Source organism: Calidris pugnax, unplaced genomic scaffold, assembly GCF_001431845.1.
Source record: "Calidris pugnax isolate Ruff unplaced genomic scaffold, ASM143184v1 scaffold18, whole genome shotgun sequence".
Classification (NCBI taxonomy): domain Eukaryota; kingdom Metazoa; phylum Chordata; class Aves; order Charadriiformes; family Scolopacidae; genus Calidris; species Calidris pugnax.
The window spans coordinates 11,146,610-11,165,630 of record NW_015090812.1 but is presented as its reverse complement, the minus strand read 5'-3'; the positions used below and the strand labels follow the sequence as shown (position 1 = coordinate 11,165,630).

The window sequence follows — 19,021 nt, the reverse complement described above, 5'->3', positions numbered from 1 at the left end:
TACTCTCTCACAAATAATGAAAAGAGATCAGAGGACTTGATAAGAGAACTAAACATTAGTGGCTATGATGATAGCTTGATTGCTCTTCATGGCCATAAAAAGAATGAAGCCCAAATAGTAGTTTGGATGCTGCAGTCTTTTTGCCAAACTGAAAATTATTGTAAAGGAGAATCAGCTAGGAGAGAGAACCAATCAATAATTGGAAAATACAAATATTTTATTTAATAGCTGCAAAATTAGGAAAGCAAGCTCTATGTGTTTAAAAAAATATCTGTCTCAAAGGGTTAATGAAAGCCTTTACATAATTGTAAATCAATGAAATGAAGAAAGAATGTTGATAACACTGAATATAGAGTAGAAGTAAGGAATTACATAAATAGTTCCTCCAATAAGTGTAGCCAATTTGTAAGGACAAATTTATGGCCAGAGAATTAAGGACGATATTTTTCAAATATGTTAGGAATCCTGACAACGGGACCAGTTCTTTATCAAATTGAAGCAGAAGATTTGTTAATAGTAATGAAGACAAGAGAGATGTGTTCAATAAGTATTTGTGTTCAGTATTTAAGGAAATGACAGACAATTGGTGATGTTCTATGAGGATGATGAACTACCAGGCAACTAAAAAACGCCAAGAAAAACATTAAATGGAAGCTACTGAAGTAAAAAATATTTTCTTAGGAAACTTCAGATAAGTTGCATCCAAGAGTTGTTAATGAGCTGACAGAGGAATCTCCATTGTTATTACTGCTTTTTGCTGTGTCTTGGAACAATTGGGAAAGTTCCAGAAAGCTGGAAGAAAACTTATGTTGTGTTAATATTTAAGAAGGATAAACTTAATGACCTAGATAATTACAGTCCTGTCAGTCTGAAATTGATCTGAAGCAAAGTAATGGAATGGCTGACAGGGGACTCAATTACTAACTAATTAAAGAGGAGAAATATGGTAAATGCCAATCTAAGTGCAATATGGGAAATAGATACTGTCAAACACATTTGCTGGCTTTTTTCCAATTGTGACTACAAGCAAAACTCAACACTGTTGATATACTTTGATTCTATATGACATTTGATGTGGTATTCATGACATTTGAGTTTAAAAACCATGATAATACAAAATTGACATGTCGCACATTAAATGAATTGAAAACTGGTTAACTGACATTTCGAAATGTGAGTTTAAATGAGGAATGATCACAGAATAGGTATTCTGCTGGGAAGGCTTCCTGGGCATACTCTAGTTAACATTTTTATCAACAATTTGGAAGAAAACCCAAAGGTTTGCAGAAGACTCAGTCATTAAGGGAGAAGCAGGTAATGAAAAGAAAAGATCACTGAGACTAGTTGACAAGGATTACTGGGTGATCTGGTGCAAACTAATAAGATCCAAATGTAAAGCCACAGGAACAAAAACTTGAGGGGGATAGGCTGGCTATTCTATAAGGGTTTGAAAAGGTCTAAGGGGGTAATTCAATAATTAGATTATTTCTTTACCTGAGTATCTGGTTCTATGACAAATAACCAAATAAATTTGCATTCAAATCCCATGCCACTACTATTAAGTATGAATGTACTTAAAGAGTAATATACAAACCTCACTTTCCTGCATGGAAAAAAGATTAAATGAATCCATATTACATCAAACTATTAGTATGCGTTCACAGCTTATGTTATAATGGTTCTGAAGGGAACATTACAGTATATTCAGAGAGTATGTCTGAAAAATAACACACAAATTATTAACAAGTCCCTTGGCGGTGTATCAAATTTGAAGGACCCTCAAAGCTGAGCATGTGAATGGCATTTCTTCCCTTTACTTAGTTTTAGTCTTATCACAGAAATTCTCTTTTTCCTTCCCCTCATTGCACTGGCTGACAAAATAGCCCAGTTTGTAAAGGAAACAAATCTCTGTGCCATGAGTACCTGAGTACCAGACTCTGGCCCAAAATTAGATGGTAACAGTTGCTGCATTATATATGCCAGTGCTGAGAAACACACCTGGAATCTCCTATATTTTCAGAAACCCAGTTAGTCTACATGTGTTTAATTCAGCACATATAGACCAAGTTAAAATTTACACATTGAAGTATATTGCTTTTTAATTATAGTCTTAACTGGGCAATAAAACAGGAAAATTAGAGGCTAGTTAGACGAGTTCTAGTTCCTTCCTCTGTTAGCACCATGGGGTTCACTGCATGATGGAAGAGAAGTTACATATGTCCTCCTCATATTCTTGCCAACATTACAGCTGCAGGCAGAGGTTTGCACCTTTCCATAAGATGTGATCTCTCCCACAGCTCTTCAGTCTCACACAGCTCTCAAGCATGTGCTGAATGTCCACTCCTGGGCGCTTCAGTGACTTGACTTCTGAGAGTGCTGTGCTCCAAGAAAGTGCTTGAAGGATGTACCCTTTATGGATACGATCCAATGTACCTTTCCAACAGATTTCCTGTGTGCATGTGTGCACACGTATGCTTTAATACACAGAAATAAAAACATGAGTTCTTGTAAGTGTAGGTTTTGTGACTGAGTTTACCCAGCATTACCAGATATATTTAGGATACATACCTTAAAATGTCTTTAAAGTCAATTGAGAAATACTTTAGGCATGGTTCATGTTTCTAGAACAGAGATCTTTGTCTCTTTGAGTACAGTGAACTGTCAGGTATTATTATAGTGGCATATACCTAAATAAGAATAAAACTGTTTAGCACACAATCATGTATAAATTATGTCAGACAATTGGAAAATTGTATACATTTATTCAGTTTTTAAAATAACCCAGGCACAATTTTGCAAGTACACAGAAGCACATTCTCTAAATGGGAGCAAAAACTAAGTAGCATATAGCAAGAAAACACAGCAGAACATCTAAAATAAGTATAAATAGTATGAAAGTTTTCTAAGTCTACAGTGATATCTACTATGAATACACTTGTCAGCATTACAAGGCAACCAAAGAATACATGAAATAAATAGCATAATATGAACTAAGTAAGTTTATGTTAGCAGCATATAGCAGCCACTGTCTGAGCAGTACAAGCTCAGAATGCTTGTACACTGTATATATGCACATATGCACACATATACAGATACAACTGGAAGGCCACAAGAACAAAAATACCCTGGGAAAATGATGAAGGGAATTTTTATGTGTGATGCAGTATATAAAAACAATGTATGCATTAGCAAGCATCCAGCATGTTCATGATAAAAATCACATCCACAAGTGGAATCACAGTTAACTCTTCATCAGACTCAGCACTTCCCATGCTGTACCCATACCGGCTTACTCTGTCCTATGTCACATTCCTGGCTTATGGAGCACATTTGGAGGTAATCTTAGGAGAAGTCAGGGGCCCTTGATTCTTGTGATCTGACAGGAGGAATCAGATCTCAGATTTGAAAGAAAAATACCTATGCAAAAAACCCCACAAACCCATGCAAAGCCTGGGGGGAGAAAAAGAAACAATAAAGGGCTTCTATTTAGCCAAAAGATGGGCTAACAGGAATTTTACTTCCCTGTGGGGCAGTCCAGTGTAGTGGCCTCACTTAAAAAGCTTTAGTTTGCATGATGGAGCAGTCCTGAGGATGTGAACTAGATTCCTTTTGGATGAAACTAAAAGATGTGCTCCAGTCACTAGTGCCATTCAGCCCATGGGAGCAAACTAGAGACTGTGTATGGTGTGGAGATCAGGTCCTCAGCACCACCAGTTTCAAGGCTACAGATCTGAGCTAATTCCTCGCTTATGTAGACATAGGCTTTGGAAATATACAGAATAAATATGAATCAACATGCACTATAACCTATATGCACCATATAAGAGATTAGTCTTATTTGTTCCTACTTGCCACTGTCTGGAAAAAAACAGACTTTCCCTATATACTCTCTGTGTTTGCAGATGTGTGTGTGTCTGTCTGTATGAGGAGGGGACAGATGAGCAGCCAAAAGAGCAACGAGCAGACATTTTTTTTTTCCCCAGCCATCCTCAGAAATACTATTTTCAGCAGCAATAATGTGAAAAAACTACAGGCATCTTAGCCAATCTTCTATATGTGCAATTTCCATTAAAAAGATACTCCCACAAATGTCAAAAATGTCAAAAATTTGCCCCGCCAACCTCTTGACACTGTGTTGATAAAGTCATTCCTGATGTTACACTGAAATGTGAGATTTCCTTAAAACACAGAATTATGACTGTGAGCACTAGAGTAGGTTCACAAAAGCAAGTTTAACTATTTCTGATATTCCAGTGAAAAATGTCAAATTTAGCAAATATTTCTTGACTGTTTCAACAATTTCCTTGCTGCCAGCTGCTAACAGCACTTACAGAGCTCCAGCAAAGTGCTCTGAGGAACACATGATATGAGAGAAAGGAAAAGCACTACTTTCTCTGCTTAAACTAACTTTGCACACAACTTATATTATTTATTATAGTGTGAGAATAAAATGTGTAACATGCTATCATGCATAATACATGGTAAGAACATGCATTAGTTCAAGTTTACAGTCTCTTTATGGCCAGTAAATCAGAAGAGCAGTGGCAGACGCTGACAGTTGCATATGTTGAGGAATTCCAAGAAATAACAGCAAGCAATGCAAAAAAGACACAAAATCAGCTGTTTAAGACCCTCACAAAATGGTGACTTCTTGTGAGTTGATCTTACAAACAATAACAAAACCCAGTGATATCTTTCTCATCGCATTCAAAGAAACTGAGTTCAGCACCTGAGGTGAGACTGTGCCCCGGGCAAGATCCCGGGCTGCTGACTCCAGGGAGCGTTCCTGCTCTGACATCTGTCCCTCCGCGCCCTCAAGTTACCATCACCACTCCCCTGGCCCCACAGAAGGGGAGGACGGGGCAGACTTTGTGCACCCCACAGGCTGCCTAACTCAGCTGGAGAACATACTTCATCCAATGGGGCTGAAAAGGGCCCAGAGATTCGGCTGAGTAGGAAGCCTACGAAAGCTGGGAAGCAGACCCAGGGATGCCATGCAGATTACTATGCCTTCTGCCACAGTCAGACTCCCTCTCTGTCAATGGGGAGACACCCTGTCTTTCTCCTTCAGCCCCTTCTGAAGGGTTTGCCTAGAAGACTTCAGTCCATAACAGTCATGTGAGACTTCTGTAGATTATGCAATACAGGGTTTACAAAAATCTTGATTTTGTTTGTGTCGATAGCTATACATCACAGCAATAGCCAGAGAAACATATATGAATCTGTTTGTTGGCTATTTACCACACCGTTCTTCAGTACCCCATGGTTAAGTCACATTCCTCTGCATTCACATTCCTCTCAGGAAAAAAGGAACAGAATGAGACACATCTGCTGAAAATGAAACACCTTCTCCTCAAAAGAACTACCCAGGAAGACTAGGCCTTTTTTAGTAAATCCACAACTCCCTCTTGTACACAGTACATCACAGTGCCCACAGACAGCTCCTGTGTGATCCTTTGGCAATAACAAAGTTTCACTGTTGTGGGTACCCAAAGGTTCATCACAAACAAACCGCAGACTTGCTCAAGCACAACTAAAGACATACGCTATTTCTGAGATATATGCAGAAAAAAAAAGTCAGCAAAATATAAGCATCAGTATATAAAGTCCTTCTGATTTTCTACTTACTAAGGGCACCATACAGTTATAATTCATGAGTGAAATTAATTCTTACATACCTGGTCACATCCACTGGTTGAGCACCTGTGCTCTTCTGTCAGCTATCTTTGTGTGGGGGGGGTCCTACTTTTGGCCAGCCCACAAGCAGGTGACTAAAGAGCAACCTCCAAGTGTTGGATGGGCTCCTCTGTATTAGGTATGTAATGCATTATGTGCACATGGGACCTCTCAGACAAAACACTGCTTACCTTAGTACACAGGAGCGCAAAGGCTTTACTGGGATGGCTGCTGTATTCAAGAACCTGCCAAAGTGATTTCCATCAGTTTTGAACTGAGTCCTCAGAGATTCCTAAATCAGTGAGTCTTCAGTTAAGCTGTGTCAGGCTGACTTCTTTATCCTTGGTGTTGCTTATATAGAAATCTTTAACAACACAGAATTTGCCCCTACTTTTTCCCGTAAAGGGCATGTTTTCCCATTGCTGGCAATTCCTACTGGAGAGAGTAGGACAATAGTTCTACACAGGAGCTAAAGGCATTTGAAGAAACAGAGTATTTTGGAAAAGTATTTCCAGGAGACATCAATGGGTACTCCTCTCCTAAAGCACTTTAGGGGTGTTTTATAGAAGTTGGAACACCATCTGCTCCTAAGTAGAACTCTTCCGTAGTCCTTCCCACTTACTGATGTAACTGATAGAAGCAGTCTGCAGATGGAGCCTCCCAGCCCAGATGGAAAGGGAATTTGGCTGGATACATAGACCACTTTTTTTCTTTCTGTGAAGAGGCCTTAGTAATTAGCAGAGGGATGTGATCCGAACATCTAGTGGAGATGAGAAGTTTGGATCATGTCTGCTGTCTTTGTTTGGAAAAACAAAACCCAGGTTTTTTATGTTATTCAGTTAATTACCTCTTAATTAGCAATTTGCCAGTCAAAAAGACCCTTTTTTTTTTCCTATGAAAATTTCTGCTCCTTTGAAAAAAAATTACATCAAAAGGTAATACAACATAAAACATATTAAAATTTATACATTCATTGAAACCAAGTCTACAGCAAGCCAAACATTAAATGTCTTTTTTTTTCCCCCTTCAAAAAGTGCATTTCAGAAAAGTGACAAAATTATAAAAGAAAACATTTGGTGATTACTTAGCTGACTGATGGCAAAAAAATTGCCAAATTATTTGTGAGTACTCCTCTATGTGAAGAACTATTTTGAAAACCTCAGGTAAACTCCCTGCTTGTTTTATACACGAGTAGTTGATTAAAATAGGACTGCTTGAATGAATAAGCAATTAGGATCTGATTACATTCAGGTAAACTGTAGTAGGCTTTATTTTAAAGAAGTAATAAATGATTCTCAGCTGATGTCTTAACTGCTCTCAGAAGGTGAATCATCAAGGTCTCTTACTACACAGCCAAGTACTGAGATTTTTTCTTCAGTACCACAGTGCTGATTTTTAAAAGTTTTTGATGAATTCATTTCTTTGTAGAATCATCTTTTATACAGCGGTCACAGTTTCTTACTCATATAATAAAAATCATGCAAAGAGGTGTTTAGTTTATGCTCAAGACAGGCTCATTTAAATAAGGGAGCTGATGTTCATTTACTCTAGTGTGAATGAAGCCTGTTGCAATGTTTCTAAAAGTGGATCTGCTCTTACTGCAAATCCAAGCAGAGAGCAGCACTTTTGCTTTGCTCTGTGACAACTGCACACTAATGATGTTCTCAATTTTGCTGTACATTTAGCTGTTCCTAGAGCTGTGTTTTTCTTAGGCTTTGCATGAGATATTGTTTCATACAGCTTTACTATGAAGCACATATTCTACAACAGATTTATGGCAATTTGGCAGTTCTTAATTATCTTAAAAACTTTCTCAGGCTAAAAAACTGCCTTGGATGTGAACACAACTCGGGCAGAATCCTTATGGTCTCGTTGGAGAGAAAGACTGTGTTTCGTGAGGACACACCTCATGTAAGTCTGTCCAGCCCAACCCCACCTTCATGTGCAGCACTTCCATAGTTACTTTTTATTAACAGAAAGACCTTCTAAATACAAGTTCCATTTGCCTCATGTTGTCCTTTTCAGCTCCTCATCCCAGAAGGGAGCTGTAGGTTTTCCCAGGCTGCCCTGCACAATACGTGTGGAGCATTCTCCCTAGTTCTGTGTGTCCTGCATTCTTCAAATCCCACATTACAAAATTGTAATTAGCTTTCCATCTATCCAGCCATCCATCTGAACTGAAAAGTTGCATATGCATATGGCAATAAATCTAGCTCACTGTCTTTTGCTACTACAACTCTTCATCCATCCATGACCCTTCCCCTTCTTGATTTCATCCCATGCTATATTAGCCTACAATTGATTTTAAACTCCAGGGACAAGAAGCAGCCACTTTAAATTATTTTTATATTATAGCATTGCCTGTAGCCTTCAGACACTTTGGGCACCTCTTCTGCAAGGCATTATACAAATACATTGCAAATGAGACTATCTGTCTCAAGAGCTTATAAGAAAGTCAGTCAAGACAAGGAGTAGGGAAATATTATCGTTCTCCTTTTCCAAACAGGAAGGCGAGACATCAAGTCACGCATGTATTTGAATATAGATGTTTATCCAGGATCATAAGCATGGCCCCAGCCTTTGTCTGACAACCAGCATGAACATTTACAGCACTAAAGTAAGCAGTGAAAGCTGAGCTATATTAAAAATTAAATCAGAAAGCTGCATTTATTGTAGAAAATAGAAGGGGTAAGAGAGATGATACCCTGGCATCACCTACCAACAGGAAAAAGAAACCAATGATCAGGAGGAGGAACACTGGTTAAGAGATTTCCTCCCCATCCTAAGAGTTGCAGCTGCTGATGAGAGAATATATATGCCATGAACATATAAAATATAGATTTATATATACAAATATACAATAGGAAAGAGTCAGTATACAAATACTTACATGTAAAAATAGCTGTTTACTTTCCCCTTTTCATGATTTACAAAAGCATACAAAGTTTCCTGTTGGTTAATGTTTAAGTAGTGTGAGTAAACCCTGTGTGTCATGTTCCACACATAATTCTTTCAAGTGTTCACAGTATTGGCTATTACAGTGTTAAATGTGACATTCCAGATGTTAAAAGATTCATAGGACATATTCTAAACTTAAAGCATTAATTTAAATATAGTTTAAATAAAACTCACATGTGTAGTTGAATTATGGTCATATTACAAATGAGTCTGGTGCGGTTGAAAACTTTCCATGAGAATAAGCCTGGAAATACATATTTCAACTAGAGATGAGTATATTTTAAAATTCCTGAACTGCCTCTTGATGTGCAGATAATACTGCAAGGTGGTGAGTTCTTTCAACTCCATCTGAAGCAATGCAAGCTGAGAGAACGCACTATTACAAATTATCCTCAGTAGGAAACTGGATGAACAGAACAATTCTCCATCAGATCCAGACATGCTGTCACTTTCTTTGAATACCCAACAGACAAGAAAAATGACAGGTACCATTGTTTTTGTGTTAAGAATAAATGCTCTGTAGCATTCTTCATCAGGAAAGTGTTTTATGGACTTAAATTAATCCTCACAACTCCCTCGTGAGGTAGACAGATACTATTCCCATTTTCAAAGATAGAGAAACTGGAGATTTAAAATGAATTATGATGGCTGCATGGGAAATACTGTCAAAATACTGGTATTTGGATGTTGGAGCAACTTGAAGGCACAACTGGAGCAAATGGAGATGTTCATGAGACAGCTTTACACTCACCAGCTTGCGTACTGACAGCAGACTTGGTACTACAGCCAAAGGTTCATCACAGGCTGCAAAATACTGCGTTTGCTATGTGCCATGCTGCTGGAGCTAAACTGTGGGACAACAGCCTCAAAAATTACAAAACACACCATAGAAGATGGTGCAGCCTGACCAGGGTGGTAAGAAGCTGCATTTCAGAAGTTATGAATTAATCAGGAGCCTTGAGTAAATAGTATATTCTCATGTGAGAGCTGTGTGCAGTTCAAGAACGATGTGCAGCTCATCTCTAATTTTACCATATATGCAAGTGCTTAAATATGCAATGTATTCAGGAATTTCTTGAAATTTACTCACTCATAGACCTTGGAGGTCTGTATTTTTCCTCATATTTCTTTTGTGGAAAATTTCTAATACCACTACCATTTCTATTACCACTAATACCACGAATGGAACTAGTGCTGCAGTACTGCAAATGAGCTGCAAATACTAATTTTAATTAACTAAGGTCATGGACAAGTTTTAAAGGACCACCATGTTCTCATGTGTTCTCTCATGATACAGGAAATCTCATCTGCCTTTAACTGCTACTGCCTTGAAGTAAAATCCAGTTTAAGTATAAAGTGCATTGTGTGGAGTAAAACCCTAAGAAATAACAAACAACGTGTCTGCCTTCCAGAGATTAATTAATTTTGCTTAACAGCTGAACCATCACCCTCTTTGTCTTTTAGTTTTTAGTTTAGTGTTACCTAGGCTGAGAAAGGCCAGCCGGATGTAAGCAAAATTACTGTAAACTGAGACATTTTTGTAATATGCTGTTAAGGGAGATTTAAGAAAACCAGTATCAAGACACTGTCCAGTTGGGGTGTGTAAATATTATTGTGTGCTTCTTTGCCCATTTAGCAAATACTTTCTTTTCTGTGATAAACCTATGGCCTCCATATGGAGCATTTTCATGCAGAAAGTATTCCTCGCACTCATCTCTTCCTGGCTCATAATAGTGGTAGGGGACCTTATGAAAGCCTTCTGACCTAGGGAAAAAAAAAAAAAAGATACACTTAAGTATTATTTCCAAAACAACATTAATATGTACTTCATCTAAATTCACTGAAATTCTTTCCATGTGTCAGCACCTGGGCTCCTTTGCTAAATTGTATAAGGGCTTTCATTACAGCATGATTTCTATAATTTTCCTATGGAAAATAAAGCTACACGTATCTCTCAAAATACACGGATCTTATCAGTCAGACAGAAGCTGATGGGCCAGTTCTTACGGGTACTGCACATTTTGTTTAACCTGGGAGAACTCAGTCTGTAAGGCTCCATCCCTAAGCATCCCTGCTCATTGGATAGTCTCAACACTTGAAACTAGTTCTTGAACTGGCTGAATAAAGCCGTTATAAGAATAATATACATTATAAGTAGGTAATGCAGCCAGAATTGCAGCTTTAAGGAAACTCCTCCTTCTGTGCTGCCGATAGACTGAAGTGCTATCATGCTGTTAACTGGTTTTACATCAGCGCTATGCAATGCCAGCTTCGCTGAACTCTGTGAGGACAACTTTAGTCCTGTCACCCCTCATCTCAGGGCGTCTACTGTGTTTTCATAAACAAAGAACAACATATGTTCGTTCCATCTGGATGACTCACTCAATCAGTGAGATCCGCAAGTTCTAAAAAGTCAGTCTCTAATGTTAAGATACCCTAATTAAACAGCTGTGACTCAAATTCTTTTTTGGTTTATTTTTGTTAGGGTCTGCCAGGAATGAGTCCCACACTAGAGTAACACAGAATGTGGAGTGAGGGTCTGCACAAAGACTTTACTCTAGGAGCTGAGGACCCACTGGACTGCTTACATGCAGCACTTGAACCAGCCCAGGTACAGAAGAATAGATTTGTACTAGTACCATACATTGCTTATGACATTCCCTGCTTCTCTGAATGAGGATTAATTTCATTTTATATTTTGCTACCATATACTGGAGATTAAAGCATTTAACTTGGAGTTTTAAAAATTGTGTTACTTCTGACAATAGGATTAATCCATTGTCACTTAAGGTCACTAACAGTAGTTGGTTGGAATTTATGTCAGTTTACTGTGATAAGGCCTGCAGAACTTGTTTTATTATCTAATTAGAAACCCCCCACTACTCAAAACAAGCCATATATAACCTAGAAAGTTCAAGCAGGTTGCTCAATGGTGGTGAAATGTAATTTCAGGTAACAATCCTGGGCTAATCAGTTTATTTCACTTTGGTATTCAGAGAATTAATATATTAGTATTTCCTCTATAGATTTGTTTTAGCAGTAGAAATATATTCTGTCAGAAGAGTATGAACATACTTTGTTTCCAGCTAATTCAGAAACTGACTAAAAATAGTTCTTTATGACATCTGATGTAAGATTTTGTAAATGTTTTTATTTTATCAACAGCAAATGCCATATCAGGACTAAATATGCTGACAATAGTGTCACAACAATGCAAAACACTGGGAAATGACTGCCTGATCCATTTTTTTGGATTTATAATATTAAAATCAATTGTGAAATTTTGACAAGACATCAGAATTGCAGATGCATGAAAATAATTTCCTGTGATCTTACTTGCAGTAGGTGTCATTTATCATCCCATAGACGTGAATTCCATAGCAGGCATCCATAGCCAAAATTAAGGTAAACCAACCCGTACTCAGATATGAACCTGACTGGACTCTGTAAAAATGGAACATACAGAAAACAAATTGCAATGAGAAATTATCAACACTTCATCAAAGAAATATAATCTATTACCTGGGACAAAAGGCATTAAGCAACTTGACAATCTGTCAAAACCATACAATTATTTTGAATTATTTATAGATATGCTCTCATTCTTGCCAGCTTGGGGCCTCAAGCTATTGTCCACAGAAAAAATACCATGTTAAATATCTAAAGTCAAACACTGCATCTCCTATAAGACAGAAAATTATTTTTACATCTGAAAGACGGCAATTAGTATAGTGTGTAAAATGAGATAAAGTTAGCCAAAAAGCAGACTACTGGCAGAGTTTGTGCTGTGTGCATGTGAGCATGTACCATCCTCTTCCACAAGCAAAATCTTATCTGCAGTGGGCTATCCTCAGCTTGAAAATACACACAGTAATGAAACTTTTGAGGACATTTTGGTAGAAAACCATCTAATACAAGGCTTTGACAAACAAAATTTTGTGTATATCCCTTTACAAAACTTTGTTTTATCATTCTTTCAGATAACATAGCAGAGATAAAAACACAAGAGGACAGTGATCAGATTGATAGCCTTTGCTCAAATAACTAGTTGCATTAAATCAGTCCAAAAGTATTACCTCCATGAGTGAGAACAAATGACACGTGTAAGGATTTGTCTCACACATCAGCTACGCGAGCAAATGTATGCATTGTTAATTGCAGACCAGATGCTGTTCACTCTACTCACACAAGTGTTACCAGTTGGGTACTGGGAGTCAACAGAGCTACCCGTATAATGTGGGCAAGCGAGACTTACTGCTTTAAAACCTTGTAAGTAGTAAGAACACACTTAGTCCTCACTGCTTACACATTGGTTGAAGTCCATCTTTGTGCACATATAACTTTCAGTTTGACTGAAATAAATGAAGATAATTACCTTAAAATTATAAATAACTCGTCCAATTTCCAAAGAAATATATCACAAAAGTCATAAAACACCTTAACATGGCCCCAACTTTGGCTCAATTTGAGAGAGCTGGGTGTGAGAGAGCAGGGTATAATTTAGCTTTATGCCACATCTACAAGCTCTTAGATTTTGGGTACAGAAGGGAGCAGTCTGTTCTCCATCATAAGTTAAAGCAGCCTAAGTTTTGCACACAAGTAAATTTTGCTACAAAAGAACTCAGAAGTAGGCCTATGTGCAAATCAGTTATCCCCATCAACAAAATCTTCTGAAAACATTTTCATCCTAGAGTAGGAATAAAGCTTTCATGTGGAAAAAAAATACCATATAGCAACTTATCCAGCCTATAAACCCCAACTTTCCTGTGAGACAGAAGAACCAACCTCAGGTGTTTCTTCCTGGTTCAGAGTAAAAACATGCTATGGTTTCCTGCCTCCCTACTAAATCTGCCAATCAGTGGTTTTGGCTTAGATTCAGTATTAATTCCTTGCTCTTTCTTGTCAAAGTTTGACTAAATATTAATTAAGATGATGGGTGATAAAGTAGTTGTACAACCTTTATAATGACATTTACCCGACACATACAGGACTGAGATTCAAATTCCTTCCTTAATGAATACCTTTTATTATGGATAGTAGAAAAGCCCCGAGAACTTTACATTCCTAAAGAAACTCCAGTACCCTCCAGTTTAAAGAAATCTTTTTTTTTTTTTTTTTAAAGTGAAAAACAATTACCTCAACTTCCAGAGAGTTTTATTGTGCTCAAGAACACTCAAAGTAGTTTGGACTACATCTTCTCTTCCTTGCCTGTATCTGTCAAGCTTCATGGGTTAGCTGGTGTGAACTTCTATCCCTACCTTTCCTGAAATGTCTTTATCCTTAGATACTCATAAGTATCTGTTTAGCTACATTTGTAAAGGACCATTCTGGCAACAATAAGGAAAGGGTTAACTTAGCACCGAAGAATGACAAGGGGGAACAAAAGGCAGGGTGTCAAATACCTGCATTTCATTAGGTGGACACCAACTATAATTGTGCTTCTTTATTTGACACCTTTATAGCCATGAAACTGTACATCTGTTTATCTGTCCCGTTAGGATCTTCATTTCTTCAAACAGAATGTTCTGCTGCTGTCTAGCAAAGAGAATTCCCAATCTGATTCATGTTATTTCAGAGTAACATTCTGCCATGATAAAAAGCTGCTTTGCTTCTAACTTGCTTTCCGCTCTTGCACCAGAAGAACACTAGCCTTGAGCTTTTAAAGCCATTTAGAATCATAATAACCATTTATAAGAACACTATGAAGATCAGGACCCTTCCAATAATGGAGGTTTATTGGAGAGTACTATATTGACAGTAGCATCTGAAATTTGCTATACTCAGGAGGAAAAAGGAATTTTAAAAAAGAATTAATCAATATTTCATGTCTTGTTTTAACACCATTGGACCTTAGTCCTCTCATCTATATACTACACTGGCAGGATAAATAAAAACAGCAGAGTGAGTTCCCAGATACCTTCCCTGGGAGATGAAGTACATGACAGAATACAGATTATATACTTTAAAACAAAGCAGTAGCATTCATCTGATTTTTTCCTCTGAAGATACATAGGGAGTATACTTAAGCAGTGGGGATTCTGGATGATTTGGTAACACCTTAGAATTCATTCTGATACCGTAAACATACTTTCAACATTCTAATGAAAGCAATATTAGAAATATGAAAACAATTTTAGCTGTCCCTAAAAAGTCATAAATCTCTGAATACCTTTTAAAATATCATCCCATAAAACTGTAGTGCAAAGCAATGTCTCAGCCCTTGCTATTATGCTAACACCGTGCACTCAATTTCTTTCTCTACAGGAGAGTTTTACATGTTTTTTGGCCAGGGCTTTTTGAGACTCATTAGAAAGAGTTCCTCTTGTTACTGTAATTGCACTCAAATTTCAAATTTTACACAATGAAAAGAATTCTCCATTTATGTGCAACATAAGGGTATGTTTCTGCACAAATCTCAAGGAAGGAGGACATTAATCCCAAAACAGGGAAAACAGGAGTTTGTTAAACATCAGCAGCAGAACTACTATAGGCAAATCTATTGTGATATATGTGTGTGCAGCAAATCCAAAATTGTTCCCTATGGCTCACAGTGACTTTTTCTTATACTCTAAAATTAATGGGGCACCATATCTAGGCAGGAAATTGTCTCAACAGCTCAGGAGAAAATAATGCACTATTTTTCAAAAAATGCATTTAAAAAGAAGACGGTTTTGCTTTCAAGGCATGATTTACAGCTGGATGCACCAATAAAAAGGCAATGCTCACAAAAAGTTACTTTGTCTGTTTATCTTGAAAATGAAAGCTTATTTTGCATACTTCCTACATTATTAGGATTCTTAAAGAAATGTTAGTTGCTGGGATGTAATTCATTCTGTTAAATACCATCCAGCATGTCAGAAAAGTACATAGGCATATGCTTAACATTAAACACATGAAAATACCAATGGAACCCACTTAATTAAGATGCTTGAAACAAAGTATGTACTTGCCTATCTTGCTCATAGTGAAGGTTTAAGTGCTTAAGATGTCATTATTTCATCTCAGAATATAAAAGTAAGCTCCAGGATTAGTAGTTTCGAGTCTCAAAACATAGAATTTGCATTTTTAGTAATGCTTTCCATAAACTCCCTTAGAAAGAACTGACTATAATTTCTCACAATACCTTAAAAAGGAGACTTGCCGTCTATATTTTAGAAGGTAATGGTAATAATCATGTTTAGGATTGCTAGAATTGTAATGTGTGATACATAAAGCTTTAATTAAAAATTAATTAAAAGCAATTAGACAGGGTTCTTTAGCCTTAGCTTTCCAATATTCTACAAAAAGCATAAGAAATTGATATAAAGAAGATGGAATAGAGAGTGCCCCATAAAAATGTTGGTGACTGAAATTCATCTTCTTTGACATCTATAACCATGCTTTGATGTAGGCTAAATGAAGGAAAAACTAGTTCCTTCTCTCATCAGGAGAAAATGGAGGAACATCAAATATTTTCTTAATGATTGAGGGCAGGTGAGTCTAAATTGGGTAGAAGTTTTGTTGTCACTTGAGTTCTGATTTTACCGTAGAATTCCAGGAAGTTCTTTTCTTTGTTCAATTGTTCCAGGATTTTTTATGTGCACAATCAATTCTAGCTCTATGGTTCAATGAACTGTAATTTCCAGTGGGGACTTCAGTAGTAAAAAAATAAAAATGAAAAAAAGTTTGTTAAGGCGGAGATGGTCTGTAGACAAGCAATTTCATGTCAATCTGATTGCAGAAAAGAATTTAGAAGTCTATTTTTTAATCCTTTGCTGGGAGAAATTAAAGAGCACAGAAGGTCAATTAAAAATACTAATTAAGATGAAAAATGAAGAAATTTAGGACTTCAAGAAGCTATTAAGTAGCAGAGAGCTTGCCAAAAGCATTAACTAGACACTTTTCCTTTTTTGCTCTATTTCAAAATATTGCAGTAAAATAATATTCAACAATGACAGATAGAAATGACAAGATTCTCCAGGCCAATTAATTGACAAAAAAATTTATCTTTTCGTAAAGGCTGTTTACAGACTCTAATCCTCGGATGACCCTCCTACCAAACTACTGAATCATCAGCATCTTTAGTTGGAGCAGCTTGTCAGGCCCCTTGATTAATAATTAAGTACAAATAAGGGAACTGGCCTAAAGAAACTAAGAGACCTGCAATCCAGAGAGTGGAGGTTTCATAATGAGGTGGCTTTCTAACATACTAAAAGATTTGTAAAAATGATTCAAAATAAATAGAAGTATTTTCAAGAACTGTGTCAAGATTAGCTTAGACTATGTTCAGGTGGACATGTCTCTGGTTCTTTTTTGTATCTGCAGAGCATCAAGATACCGTTAAACTTCTGGGAGGGACTCCGTATACTCTGGTTGTGCCTGCCCCTCTACCACTTGCCCCATGTCAGCCTCATCTCTGACTGATCCTCAGGAATGGGGATAGAAAGTACACGTACCCTCTGCAGTTCCTTCTTAAAGACAACCAGCCCTTTTTCTCCCTGCGTTACTGTAGGTTTTTGCATTGCTGAACAGCAGACTGTTTCCTTACAACTAAAAATACAGAAAATTTATCTAACAGCACAAACTGGTGATCCATGACTTAATTCTATACTAACCAAATTAATGCTACCATTGTACTTATGTTAACTTTTTGCATTGCTGAACAGCAGTCTGTTTCCTTACAACTAAAAATACAGAAAATTTTTTTTTTTTTTTTTTTTTTTTTCCTGAGGAAGCATCTTTGAATATAGCTGCCAAACAACTCTTCATCTTTGCCAAATTAAATGCCCACATTCCCCAAGTCACAGGCTTGGTCTATGCCTTCCTCTTCATATCAAAAGTAGACTTGTAAATGACAGGATAGAATGAGCTGACAGAAAAATGCCCCCACCCCTGAGAGAACGGCAAGGCTCATTTTCCTAGCACCTGTTATTTGAGGAGCACAGATAACTCTCATGCTAGAAAACTGTTTCTTTAAGAGGAAAAAAGGAAGTACACTTGGTACAGGAGAAGCGTAAGACTCTAAATGCTGAAAAGTATTAGCACTACACTAGATTTAATTCTGTTTTCTGTAAGTCTTGGTGCTTTGTTGCTAATAATTTCATTATACTTTCTGCAGAAAAAAATAGCACAAGAGCAATGAAGACACAAGCACAGAGAATTGATTTCACCTGGTAAAAATGGATGCTATTTCTGCATTATAAAGATACCTGTTAGGCAGTTGTTTATCATAATTATCCATTCTTTTGTATGTGTGTGTGTGCATGCACGTGCTTTCTTTGCATTCCATAACGATGCAGGACATCTAATAATAAACACCCATGCCCCTCGAGCAGTGAGCAGACTGTCTCACACATTCAAGAGCCCACATGGTGCTTCAGGTCATTCTGAAAAGTGAAACATTTATATATGGACAGATGTTTTATTATCCATCATGTATGGTTTTATGCAAAGCTTGAACAAGTGGAATGCATTATGAACAGCACAGACCACATTCCAGATTCAGACAGTGGCTGTGCCCAGAAAGAGGTACCTGGGAATGGAGAAGTGATGCACTCCTGCCAGCCCAAACTCTTGGTAGCTCATCCTTACTGTGAATACTGAAAATAAACTGCAGGTTTATTCAGGTGGCACACTGTCCAATTAATCTCCAGAAATACAGGTTTTCTATCTATATTAATACTGCACCAGTGGAACACAGAGAACATGTATCCATTTCAGTTGAATTTGCTATAAACCCACAGTAAAGGCTACTCCTAGGTAACAAACTAGCCCATGAGAATCCTACCTCACAATATGATTTAAAAAGAGATGTAACAATTTATACATCCTGTGTCAAAATGACCTCGAAAAAAGACAGGAAGGACACTTCAGAATCATCACAAAAAGGGAACAGAGAAATGATGGCTTTATATTTAAGCGCATCAATTAAAAAAAAATACAACTATTTGACTTACTATTTACAATTTTTGGCAAGACAGGCAAAAACAATATTAGAAATAAGAAAGAATCTGTTACTGCAATTACTGAAATCCATGTGGCATCTGCTTGGGTATGTAGTTTATGCATGTAGTTCCAAACTTTGTGGTGTATACATATTTTTTTTTATTTTTTCCTCTCTTTCTCTACTCTATTCAATATACGGATGGAAACCCGAAACAAAGAGGGGACAAAAAAAGCAGCTAAAGAAATTGACTTCTGCTTCCCAGGCTTCTGTAGTTTCCTTATTTCTGATTCCTTGACCTGGCTTTGATGCATCTCAGCTCAGCTGTGAACTCAGGCAACAACAGAAGGAAGTTATTTCATCCAGGCAGTGAGGGCTCCTTCAGGTGCTTGTGCTGCTGAGCTCAGGGAAGAAAAGGAGAATTCCTGTTTATCAAGAGTAATCATAGAGGTCCAGCTTGCTGCA

General features: G+C 37.3%; 1 protein-coding gene across 3 annotated transcripts in view; it reads right to left on the bottom strand.

Moving 5' to 3' along the window:
• Positions 1–2,742: 2,742 nt before the first annotated feature.
• Positions 2,743–19,021, bottom strand: part of ST6GALNAC3 (ST6 (alpha-N-acetyl-neuraminyl-2,3-beta-galactosyl-1,3)-N-acetylgalactosaminide alpha-2,6-sialyltransferase 3) — a 226,281-nt gene continuing 210,002 nt past the window's right edge. For all 3 annotated transcript variants that reach the window (XM_014939462.1, XM_014939463.1, XM_014939464.1), the window contains 2 exons: positions 11,971–12,078; positions 2,743–10,398 (listed from right to left, as the gene is read on the bottom strand). In XM_014939462.1, coding sequence (XP_014794948.1) covers positions 10,212–10,398; positions 11,971–12,078 — 295 coding nt within the window. In that variant the 3' untranslated portion in view covers positions 2,743–10,211. The remainder of the gene's footprint in view (positions 10,399–11,970; positions 12,079–19,021) is intronic.